The 12,500-nt window shown below is 42.7% G+C and overlaps 1 protein-coding gene across 1 annotated transcript in view; it reads left to right on the top strand.

Annotated features, from left to right (window-relative positions):
• Positions 1-12,500, top strand: part of hyou1 (hypoxia up-regulated 1) — a 58,416-nt gene that overhangs the window by 29,405 nt on the left and 16,511 nt on the right. Inside the window, exon 7 of the mRNA XM_088279070.1 lies at positions 10,336-10,482. Within this exon, the coding sequence (XP_088135196.1) occupies positions 10,336-10,482 (147 nt within the window). The remainder of the gene's footprint in view (positions 1-10,335; positions 10,483-12,500) is intronic.

Raw genomic sequence — 12,500 nt, 5'->3', positions numbered from 1 at the left:
ATTCGCCTAGATTTAGAACCTCAAAAACAGAGTCAGTTTTTATTGGATGAGGCGCATTGCCACGACCGCAGCATATAAGGAAATGAAAAATTTCAACTTAAACATCTTTAGAATAAAGCATGCAAAGTTTCAACAGTAAATTCTCTAGGAGGAGTTTGTTAAAATATGAGCTATTAAAGGCACCAAAAGTTCCAAAGCAAATACAAAATGGTGGACTTCTTCTGAGGTTAAGCACATGGCTATAAATGACGTTTATGTTGGTCTTGGGCTGTTACATAAGCCACCAAATTTTCATAGAACATGGAATGCTTCATTAAAAATGTGTGGGGGCCACTATAGAAACAATTTTACGAACATGAAATCTGCCATGTGTACTGAGTGCTAAAAGTTTCACGTGTTTTGCTCATGTTTAGGTATCAAAAAACACCATCATTGGTTTGATAAACAGTGCAAAGCCAAGTCAACAGCGTATGACGAAATAAAAAGATTCAAGAACTATTCATCTTGAATATCTTGAGATGACACAAAGTTTAAAGATCTGATAAATTCTCTAGAAAGACTCTTTTAAAATATGACCCCATTAAAAGGACCAATTGTGGTCTCTGTGCAGACCCCATGCATGTTTAGGATGATGTCCTGCTCCTGCTGCTTAAAAAAAAAAACAAGAGAAACAATAACCTGCTTACCATAGTCCATGACTGCACGAACATGTGTGCCTTTTCAAAATTATTGCAATATTTCAGGATGCACTCTTAATTTATCTGTATTTATCAGGTTAAAGCAAACTGATGTAGCAGTTTTTACCCTACAAAAAAGAATAATGAACTCAAGATAGAGCATCTGAATTTAAACAAAGTATCCTCAAAATGACACGAGAAATGGGAGAGGCAAAATTGCTTTAAATCAATATTTGACCACATTGGTTTTTGTATATTTAAGAGTTATTTATTTTTTAGTTATTTATTCTTGTTAATTCTTTTACTCTGGCTGCTGAACATGTGCTCACACATTGGTTCACTGAAATGCATCTACAGAGTAATACATCATTCATGTTCACACATCATTATGCTTGCCAAAAAGTGATGTGACTGTTGATTCAAATTCTAGGATTTTTTTATTTTTTTTTACCTAAAATAATTCTCATAACTCACTTTCTGTACATGTTAGGGCATGGGTACTAAAGGGTTTATGTACGACTGAGGTTCCTACACGTGCCTCCCAATCTTCGTTGTCGGCGGTAAATATTACAGGGGCATGGCTTTGATGATGGCGTTGACGTACACCTGAGGAACCACTCTAGGGGGCACTGCAAACCCATTTTTTTACTCTTAGCGTATTAGTGTATCACAACTATAAAATAACAATAAAATTGCCACCCCAATGTTGCCATAAAAACCTTGTGATTGATCTGCCCCAATAATTGAATGTTTAGGTTAGGGCTGGGCGATAAAGCGAAAATTTACCGTCACCGAAATGTATTACAGTGACCGACATAATTTTGCCCATGTCGGTAAATTCGGTGTCTAAAAAAAAAAACTGAAAAAGTCTTTTCTGTCTGCGGCGATGTTCATGCCTCTTTAAGACTGCTACGGCGCATGTAGTCACGTGACTCATGCGCTGTAGAAGAATGTAAACAGAAGACACGTTCGTAGCAGGCGATTCAAATCCTGAAGCGGCTGACATGGCTGCAGACGAAGTAACGTTAGTTGAAATTGTTCCTGTCGCTCGTCCCGAAAAGAAATTCGACATCTGTCGTTTGGAAATGTTTTGGGTTCCATAAAGATGATGTTTGAGCAAAAGAACATGAACTACAAAGTGCGTCGTAAGCACCTGAAACAGCGCGTCCAACCTTTTCTTTTTCACCACCCACAACACAACCATGCTGTTGGACTTGGAACTTGTGCTTAAAGTTCAAAGTGAGAAGCAAGGTTCGACAAGTGACAACAGCCCATAACAGAGGCGACACCATACGAGAGAACGTCTCAGAGGTGGACACGCCTAGCACATAGCTAAAGATAGAGTTCCTCTAGTTACAGTGGAGCGCACAGGATTTAAACGCCTCATGAACATAGCCGACAAGAGGTACGAAAATATTTGTCGCAAAGAGCACTTCCCGATATGGACAACATCGGGACGGGAGCGGAGGCATGTCGAGCATTTTGCATCCACATCCGACTTGTGGTCGAGTCGCAACATGGTTTGAGCCTGAATGTGCAGTACATAGACATGTGGCGACTGCGCACCAGAGTACTCGAGACGGCACATTTTCCTGATGAAGCACACTTGTTTATTTGGCATTGCCATTCCATTAACATTTTTTTCATTTTATTTAGCATTTTGTTTACGGGCGACTAGCTCCTTTGCACATGGCATTATTTATATTGTTTACAAGATAACTTTACACAAATCTAGTCCTTTGCAAATTGCATTACAGCATCTCGGCACAATATATTTGCAGAAAAAGATTTTGTGAGAGGTACCCTTTTTCTCCTGTTCTTTGTGACATTGTTCAAGTCATGCGAAGCAAGCTATTTAGTTTATTCAAATGATTTTTGTACTTTTATTTTTCATTGAAAGTAATATGTACCAGTTGGTTAATTAAAAAAAACCAGTTAATATGCATTTATTTTGATTTTGGTCCTCAGGGGGAATTTATCGCACATTTATCGTTACTGAGGTAAAATTGCCCAATTTATCGCGATATTGATTTTAGGTCATATCGCCCAGCCTAATAGATTCCATCCGAGATGTTAAGCTCAAGAATGGAATAACATCTCTGCAAATCTAACTTCAACCTCAAATTTAAATTTAAAGTTGAGATGAAACAGTTTGGCAGTTCGTCCCGGGGGCGGAACGGTCCGGCCCTCACCATTTTTGGGGCAGGGGTCAGGTTGATAAATTTTATGACAAATTTTATGAATTAGGCCGGTCAGTCAAGGCCAGAATGCCTAGGTCGCGGCTGGAGGGCGGGGGACTGACTGGCAAAAGACGGTCAAGTGCCCAGCTCTGCAGTTTGGTCATGTCACACCAAGGCGTTTGGTCATGTCACGCCAAGGTATCTGATCGATTCCGCCTCCCAATTCCAGTCATAAGTCCTTTTCATTTTAGGCAGTGGATCATAGTCAAACTTAAGCACCTGATTCTTGTGAATATTAATTTCTATTCAGCCAGTGTGCCATACATCTTCAGTATGTCTATGAGTTTTGGTAGTCTGTGCTGGGCGTGTAAAAGGTTATCAGCGAATAGGGACAATTTTAGCTCCCCTGATGGTATTGTTTTGTCCTTAATATCCTGCCTCTGCCTGATCCATTGGGTCATGGCTTCTATAAACAACGCATAAAGGAGTGGAGAGGCACAACATCCCTGTCTTCTTCCCTTCGCTAGGTCAAATGGGCGGGTCAAATCCCTTTTAATCTTGAGTCTGAGATTCATACAGAGGAGAAAAAAAAAACACTTCCCTGAGTCGAAGGCCTTTTCTGCGTCTAAACATAAAGTGAAGGTTTCCAGGTTTTGTTTCGTAACTTGATTCATTATGTGCAGTGTTTTCCTCATGTTATCTTGAGTTCGTCTGAGCCTTATGATTCCTGTCTGGTCTATGTGTATCAAGTCCGGTAATAATCTCTATCCTTTTGGACATTGTAGAGGTAAACGGTTTGTAATTAATGTTCAAACGGCTAACTGGGCGTTAACCCCCACATGATAAGTGAAGTGAAATTATTGCATCCCTCCATGATGGTGGAATTCCCTTCTTTTTCAAGACCCAATTAAATGTCTATCAGAATATTGTTGTTTTGTGACGAAAAGTATCTTTTGGATTTCTTCAAATTTATTATTTCCCGCTTTCCTTTTTTTTTCCGGTCCCGGCGCTGCGCGAGTGGCTGCCTGTTTCAGCAGCCCGGCTCTCCATTGAGCCTTTTTCGTGTGTTTTTACCTTGCCTGTTTCAGCAGCCCGGCTCTCCATTGAGCCTTTTTCGTGTGTTTTTACCTTTACCCTGTTTTATTTATTTCACCTCGTCGCAGCAATGGACATCCAAATTGCAGTGGTTCTATTACTACTGGGGGCTGTTTTTTGCGCGACCGTGTCCGGAGATATAACTCGGAGCTACAGATCGATTGTGTACACAAGAGATCAGCTGTTAGCACTCTGTGCTAACCCCGCGCCGGCTCCCAGAGCGAGACCCGATATCCCCCGCGAGCTTAGGAGGAAGATACAGGGATGTCGTGTGGGGGATAAACGCCAGGCAAGGAGGAGACGATTCCTCCCCGTCCTCCCTTTTGTTATTGTGGGCCATGTTAGATCCCTTCCCAATAAAATGGACGAGTTAACAGCGCTAACCCGGCACGAGAGGAATTTCCGGGAGGCCAATTTGCTGACGTTCACGTAGTCGTGGCGAACAGAGCTAACGCCGGACGTCATCGTGGAATTGGACGGATTCCTAATCCTGCGTGTGGATCGGACACTGGAGAGCGGTAAGCGGAAAGGAGGAGGGCTGGCTGTGTTTGTTAATGATAGATGGTGTAACCCTGGGCACATCACTACTAACTATTATTAACTTTGCAGTCGGGACATTGAGCTGCTAGCTGTTAGCATGTGTCCATAGTACTTACTGCGAGAACTCAGTAATGTGATCGCGGTGGCGGTGTATGTAGCCACCTCTGCTAACAGTGAGACAGCCTGTGACGTACTGACTGCAGCTGTGAACAGGCTACAAACACAGCACCCAAATGCCCTGCTCCTTATCTCTGGTGACTTCAATCATGCTTCTCCTTCCTCGTCTCTGCCTTCATTCACACAATATGTAACCTGCCACACCAGAGACAATCAAATATTGGCACTTTTCTATGCCAACACTAAGGAGGCGTACACATCACTGTCCCTCCCCCCGCTGGGCAAAGCTGATCACAACTTGGTGGCTCTCCTGCCTGTGTACAAACCTCTGGTCCGCAGGCAGCCAGCTGTGACACGCACAGTTCAGAGATGGTCTGGAGAAGTCGACAACACAACTGTGTGGGAGGTATTCAGCGAAGCCCACGGAGAGGACATTAATGGTCTGACAAGACACAATTACAGACTATATTAATTTCTGCATGGAGAACACAATTCCCACCAGGACAGTAAGATGTTTCTCCAACAACAACCCCTAGATCACACCAGACATTAAAGCTCTCCTGAAGGAGGAAAAGAGGGCTTTTGTGTCAGGCGACAAGGCGGAGCTGAAGAGAGTGCAACATTAGCTGAGATGGACGATCAGAGAGGGGAAAAAGTCCTACAGGATGCGGATGGAGGAACAGCTGCAGCGTAATGATGCCAGGTATGTCTGGAGGAACCTGAAGACCATCTCAGGTCACGGACAACCAAAGACCCAGAAGGGGGCGACCTTCAGTGGGCAAATGAGTTGAACCTATTTTTCAATAGGTTTGATCAGATGACTGCCCCCGCTCAGTCTACCCTGCTGCAGTACCCACCAATCTCTCCTGCCGCTGCGAACGAGACCCTCTCTCTCCTCTCTGCTTTCCCATCTCTCGCCTCTCTTCTATCCCCTCCTCCCGCCACAGGCTTCAGTTCCAAGCCACATCAGACAACCACCACTTCCTCCTGCTCAGCCTTGTTCCTCACAACATCTCGGGTGAAGAACCAGCTGAGGAAGATGGCGAGGAAGGCAGCGGGTCCAGATGTGATTAGCTCTCAGCTCCTCAAATCCTGCGCAGACCAGCTGTGTGGAATCGTCCAGCATATGTTCAGCCTGAGCCTGAAGCTGGGCAGAGTCCCCCAGCTGTGGAAAACATCCTGCCTGGTTCCGGTTTCAAAGACCCCCCCATCCGAAGGATGTCAATAACTTCAGACCTGTGGCACTGACGTCTCATCTGATGAAGACCCTGGAGAGACTGGTCCTCGTCCATCTGCGCCCCCTGGTGAGCTCTTCGATGGACCCACTCCAATTCGCATACCAGCCTGGCATCAGTGTGGATGATGCCGTCATCTACCTGCTCCACACTTCACTCTCCCACCTGGAGAAGGCGGGGAGCACTGTGAGGATCATGTTCTTTGATTTCTCCAGTGCTTTCAACCCTATCCAACCCACCCTATTGGGAGACAAGCTGGAGCAGGCGGGAGTGGCCCACCACCTCATCACATGGATCTAGGACTACCCTCACAAATCGGCCACAGTACGTGAGAACACAGGACTATGTGTCTGACGTGCTCCTCTGCAGCACAGGAGCGCTGCAGGGAACTGTTCTGGCTCCCTTCCTGTTCACACTCTACACCTCGGACTAAAAATACAATTCCTCTACCTGTCACCTGCAGAAGTTCTCTGAAGACTCTGTGATTGTCTGCCTCATCATTGACGGAGACGATCGGGAGTACAGAGGGGTTACGCAGGGTTTTGTGGTCTGGTGTCAGCAGAACCGCTTCCAAATCAAAGCTGGGAAATCCAAAGAGCTGGTGATGGATTTCTGCAAGCCTCGGCACTCTCCACCTGCACCAGTGGATATCCAGGGAACAGACGTTGAGAGGGTCTCAACTTAAAATTACCTGGGTGTTCATTTGAACAATAAACTGGACTGGAACGACAACTCAGACACTCTCTATAGCAAGGGTCAGGGCAGACTTCCTTGAGGTCCTTTGGCGTTCATGGGACACTCCTCAGGAACTTCTATGACTCTATGGTTTCATCACTCATTTTCTATGGAGTGGTCTCCTGGGCAAGAGGCATCTCGGGCCGGGACAAAAAGAGACTGGACAAACTAGTGAGGAGGGCCAGCTCTGTCCTGGACTGCTCCCTGGACTCTGTGGACTCAGTGGGGGGCAGGAGGATGACGGCAAAACTGCAATCAATGCTGGACCACCCAACCCACCCACTCATTGACACTCTTAGAACACTCCACAGCTCCTTCAGTGATAGACTGTTTGACTCTCGCTGCACGAAAGAGAGATTTCGCCGCTCCTTCCTTTACCGGCTGCTGTCAGACTTTTTAACAAGAACATTAGGTAAGGCCTACAAACGGGCGGGCATTAGTGCAATTGTGCAGTCCTAGGCTGCAATACACACTACTACTGTGCTTTATCCAATGCTGTACTTAAATAGTGACTAATGCTGTATTTTGTTTACCATTGCAGTATTCTTATCCTTACAGTACTGTTATCAAGGCAGTATTTTCTATCATTGGAGTACTTTTACCATTACAGTAATTTTATCATTGCAGTATTTTTTTATCATTGCGGTACTTTTACCATTACAGTACTTTTACTATTGCAGTATTTTTATGACTGCAGTACTTTTACCACTACAGTACTCTTATCATTGCAGTATTTTCTATCATTGCAGTACTTTTACCATTACAGTACTTTTATCATTGCAGTATTTTCTATCATTCAGTATTTTTTAGCATTGCAGCGTTTTTATTCATTTCCCCTCTCTACCATGGACAGACATTAGGAGTGTATATTTGCATGCTTTTTATGAATGTTTGCTGCTGATGTTATACATTAACGGCTACATTACGCCGCCGCCTCTGTGATCTATATCATTGCTGCTGTAACACTGCATATTTCCCCATTGTGGGACTATTAAAGGACATCTTTATCTTTAGTTTCCTCCTTTCTGGAAATTTACCAATTGTACCTAGAAGAGTTTTAGGTTTTCCAATCTCAGTTTCTTCTCATAGGAGGATATAGCTATAATCAGTGTTTTCATCAACGATAACGTAACGCCCCTTTTTTTCATGACGACAATGAGAATGACAAGCTAAATGTGGTTAATTGATGAAGAAAATAGGACGTGACGTACATGAAATTTTCTTTGACGAGACGAGACAGGACAAAATTCTTAGCGTGTGGTTAATCAGCCGCTCAAAATTGATGACATCCCTTCCCTTCTGTCCTTCAAAACATTGCAATGAAGTGCAACTTATCTTTCATTTGGGCATGCCCACCACCGGGACAGCACGCAGGGCGCATGCGCCACGCACGCACTGTCGCACGAACACGTCTGCGGTCATTCGTCTTGGCTTGCACACACTGACACGCGTTCCTTTGACGGACCATGGCGACAGTGACACTCGGAAGGCTACTTCGCTCTGATAATCGCAAGCTGGTACAAGTAACCAAGACATATGTTTGATAGAGTTTCTACTTATGCTACTGTACTGTATAACAAGTCTACTAAAAGTCTATATTGTTAAAACGTTATTATATGTTGCTTTAAGTTAAATAAAGCCACAACATTTGCCAAATAAAACGTTTTGGTTCTCGGCTTATTTTGGAGCAATGAGCATTGATTCCACTGTTACGTTATGTTTGTAATGCTTAATCCTTAGTAGTATTTTCTATTGGGTGGAAACCTAGTTTGGCTATTTTTAACTAAAACGGACTAAAACCCTTTTGAGTTTTGTTTTATTAAATTTACAAAAACTAGACTAAAACTTTCTTTTTGCGTTTCCGTCGACTAAAACCAACTAAAACCTTTTTGAGTTTTCATAGACTAAAACCGACTGAAACCATTTTGAGTTTTTGTCGACTAAAACTAGACTAAAACTATCGCGAATAGGAATGACTAAATCTGACGAAAACTAATAAGCATTTTCGTCCAAATGACTAAGACTAAGACTAAATCTAAAATGCCTGCCAAAAAACAACACTGGCTATAATCTGACCCCTGATCACCGCTTTCAATGCATCCCAAGGTACTGGTGGTGTCATTTCATTATCATCGTTAATTTAATTTTGTAATCTGTTTTTAATTATTGTATTGTTCAGAATATTAGCGTTAATAGTTTTCGTAACTTATTCATGTATAGATTAGTTAGTTTAAAATCTAAACTACATTATGGAGTTTAAAGTGTGTATAAAAAATTCCCAAGGCGTTTCAGTTCCTTGAAACACCATCGCCATTGAGACATCTCGAGAGCACTGGAGTTTCACCATGTTTCCAGGTACTCCAAAACCCCGATGGGCACTCTCAATAGCTACAGGCGGGGCACGTAGCTGCTGTCGTTGGAATAAAACACAAGCAGGTCTCTCCCTTTGATTGACTCATTTAGATTCAGAAGCCTGATGTTCTTCCATCTTTGTCGACATCCCAGGTTACTTTGTCCTGGAAATACTTGTTTTCTTGATGCTCGAGTCGCTTTTTATCGAAACTATATTGAGAAATGAGCAGATCGAGTTTTTCAGCCTCAGTCTGGCGAGCAACAAGTGCTGCTGTAGTGGCAATGGCATCATCAATGCGCGTAACCATACTGTCCATCTTATCTCCAAACTTCCCAATCGACTCAATCACAGACTTCGTACACTGTCCTTCATCTGCCACAGTACACTTTCCTTCATCTGCCACAGCCGCTGAAATACCTCAGTTTGGGGAAAAGCGGTAGCTGAAAGACTAGCATGAGCATTAGCACTGTTGGTGCTAAAGAAGCTGAGTCGTGGCATTGCACAGCTCTGGTGCATTGCGGTTCTTGTTTGATTGCTTTGGTTGTTTTGGAGGCATTTTGATGAGAAGTTATTTGTTCAGCAGCTAGGAGCTAAGGCTTGGGTGCGGTGGTTGGCAAACTAATTGTTTTAGGCAAAATTCTGAGTGGAGTGTTTCTGCCGACTCACTCGCTCACCGCCATAATTTGATGGTTTGACAGATGCTGCTTGCGTAACTTGCTTTGCTCCATAGTTCCGCTTGTGTTTACACATGATGGCCGCCGCTTGAAGAGTCTGCTAGAGCCGGCAGCAATCCATGTAGGTTTCTGCTGGTCACGCATTCTCCTCTGGGATGTTGAAAGTGCTAGTCAACTTGTTAATGTGTACAGTCTTACAATGTCACTCAATTTTAATATCCAGCAGCAAAGGTGAAACTGCAGTTAAAAAGGAATAGGCACGACTGTTCGTCCTCGCGCTCCTGCTCCTAGGGCAACTAGCCGCCTGAAGCCTTCATCCCGGAGCCGGGCCTACGACTGTTGTCCTGGCTGACCACCGAGGCGAGCCTGCAGTATGACTCTCATTCAAGTGAATGACATCAGTGTGGGAGTGCAGGATTTTTTTTTTCCCCATTCACTTGAATATTTTTCAAGAAAAATGGTGACTCCCACACTTTCTTCTCTAGCTCCATACAGGAGGGGTTGTTTTGATCATGTTGGCTAAGCACACTCGCTCTCTATACTGCTTCATACAAGATTAGGGGTTTTTCTAAGAGTGCTTATATCGCAGATTTTGGATGTAGTCTGATAAAACCCACTCCTGTTTTTTTGGCTGATACTGGACCGCAATGCGATAAAAATATCGGATGAGGATACTTGTAATTCAAATCTAACTCAGGTTTTTTTTAAATTTTTTTTTTGTGTATTCAGGATGAATCTGGAAAAGCAGACAAGGATGAGAAAAAGGAGGGAGACACCCAGAAGATGGAAATTACCAAGGAAGAATCTGAAAAAAGTGCTACAAAAGAGAAAGAAAAGGTGAATACAGAAGATCCAGGCTATTTGACTGACGATAAGGTAAATATGAACTCACTGAATTTGAGTCATGTATAGGATCATTTTTCAGATCAGCAGAAAGAAAAGGATAAATAGAACTTTGCAGTGTCATTCCATAACTTTCAATATGATTTAATCTGTTCCACATGATTCCATTTTATTCATTACCAATCTGTCGTTCCACATAATTTGATAATTTTTCATTCAACATATCATTCACATGTATACCAGAATTTTTTCTTTGTGTGGTTTTTGTTTAAGAAAACACTTTTACAAATGTAATATACTTAATGAACAATTCATGCAAAAATCCAGGTACTGAAATTCAAAAGGGTTCACATGGTTTCAAGTTTTCCTTTTTTCAGAAATTTATTTCTAGTGGAGAGCAAAAGCTCTTACTTTGTTGATAGTTTCGGCTGTCATTTTAACCTTCGTCAGAGCTGTTACACTTCCGTGTTACATGTCTTAAAAACAGCTGATCAGGTCAGAGAGCCTCATTTTGAAGGTGCACTCCATCCCCCACTGTTGTTGAAGGATGTTGTCCTCGGTATGCGGGAGAATATATGCCCAACGTCCCTGTTATGGTCCTGTCTTGGTATTTCAATGGCCTCTTCTATCCTCTTTAGTTAATTGGGTTCTGATGTGATGATTGACCCCTTCTCCCAATCCATAATGAGTGCATTTCTTCTGCAGTGGTCTGTTATGGATGATTTCTTGTTGTCTTGTGTGGCTTTTAGTCTTTGTGTTCAAATGTAATGTCTGTTGTTTCTTTTTCGCATTCTGTTTGGTGCACTTTTTTTTACGGATAGTGAATGTAGGTCCAGGTTCCCCAAGGTAAGTTTTTTTGATTGATCAGGATTTCCATGGAATTTCAAAAATTATACTTGGATCTGTTTTCTGGAGAAATATGGTCTTTAGGCTGCACAAGTTGTCTGAGTTGTTTGTGTGTTTTTTTTTCTGTGTGTAGTCTGTGCTTGAATGGCTTTTGATTCTAACCTGACTGGTTATATTTCGGACATTTAGCTACACTAAAGGTCGTTTCAACTCTCAAAAAGCAGACGGCGGCTGGCAGTGAGGTGGGAGGCTGACTGGTCAAATTGGAATGTAACAGAGTGGTGTATGTGTAGCCTGGAGCTGTTACGTTCCAAAAATAAGACGGCGTGTTGTATTTACGTCGCCTACAGAAACTGGGGCCAATTCTCACCCAAAGAAATGTGCACGTCATTCCTACTTCAGTCTCAGAAAATATCCCGACTGGTGCTTTATGCCGGGAATCCTCGCCGTGATCAGCAATGAAAGCAGTGTTTTGAGTTTCGTCCCAGCATACATCTATGTACCTGTGCTCATGTCCACATTTCCTCATTCTCATACAAATCAGCCACGGAGAGGTTAAACCTTTTGATATGTTGAAGTGACCATAGGTAGGATGTCCAAATTAATTTTGGTACCTATTGATCGCCAATTTTGGACGTTATAAGCAATGAAAGAAATATTTTTTTAATGGAGAATTTGTAATCAGTCCCCTTAGTGACTCTTGCAGTACCTTGAGGAGAGTAGGGCGGGGAGGGGCGTGGCCATATTCCTCACTAAAAGTAGGTGTTTTACAAGTAGTCACTGATTTCCTAATTTCTCCAAAATGAATGGATGAAAAAGATAACTAATTGTTTCCTGATCAAAAAATGTATAAACCCACTGAGCTTGTTCCTGAAAAATGGGGCGATCTTGGCTGGCCAATTCCTTCAAGTAAATTTTTAATCTACTCCTATTTTCTTTTGTTTTGTTACTTAGTCAATATCTCGTGTTTTTGTCCTGCAACATGTTCTCCATTTGTTTGTGGTATGTGTCTGCATCCATGATGACTTTTGTCCATCCTTTGTCTGCTGGTAATATAATGGATCTATGAATTTTGAGTGATGTTATTGCTTTTTGTTCCATTTTTGTGATGTTACTTTGTGGGAGTTTGGATGGTTTTAGAATGCCTGTTATGGTGTTACGGAGCTCAGCTTTTTTACCTTGATCATGGATTTTTTGACATGAGC

This window comes from Idiotropiscis lumnitzeri, chromosome 17 (genome assembly GCF_059441095.1).
Source record: "Idiotropiscis lumnitzeri isolate Australia: NSW breed Sydney's pygmy pipehorse chromosome 17, RoL_Ilum_1.0, whole genome shotgun sequence".
Lineage (NCBI taxonomy): Eukaryota > Metazoa > Chordata > Actinopteri > Syngnathiformes > Syngnathidae > Idiotropiscis > Idiotropiscis lumnitzeri.
Note: the sequence above shows the minus strand (reverse complement) of the source record. Positions and strands in the feature narration are given on the sequence as shown.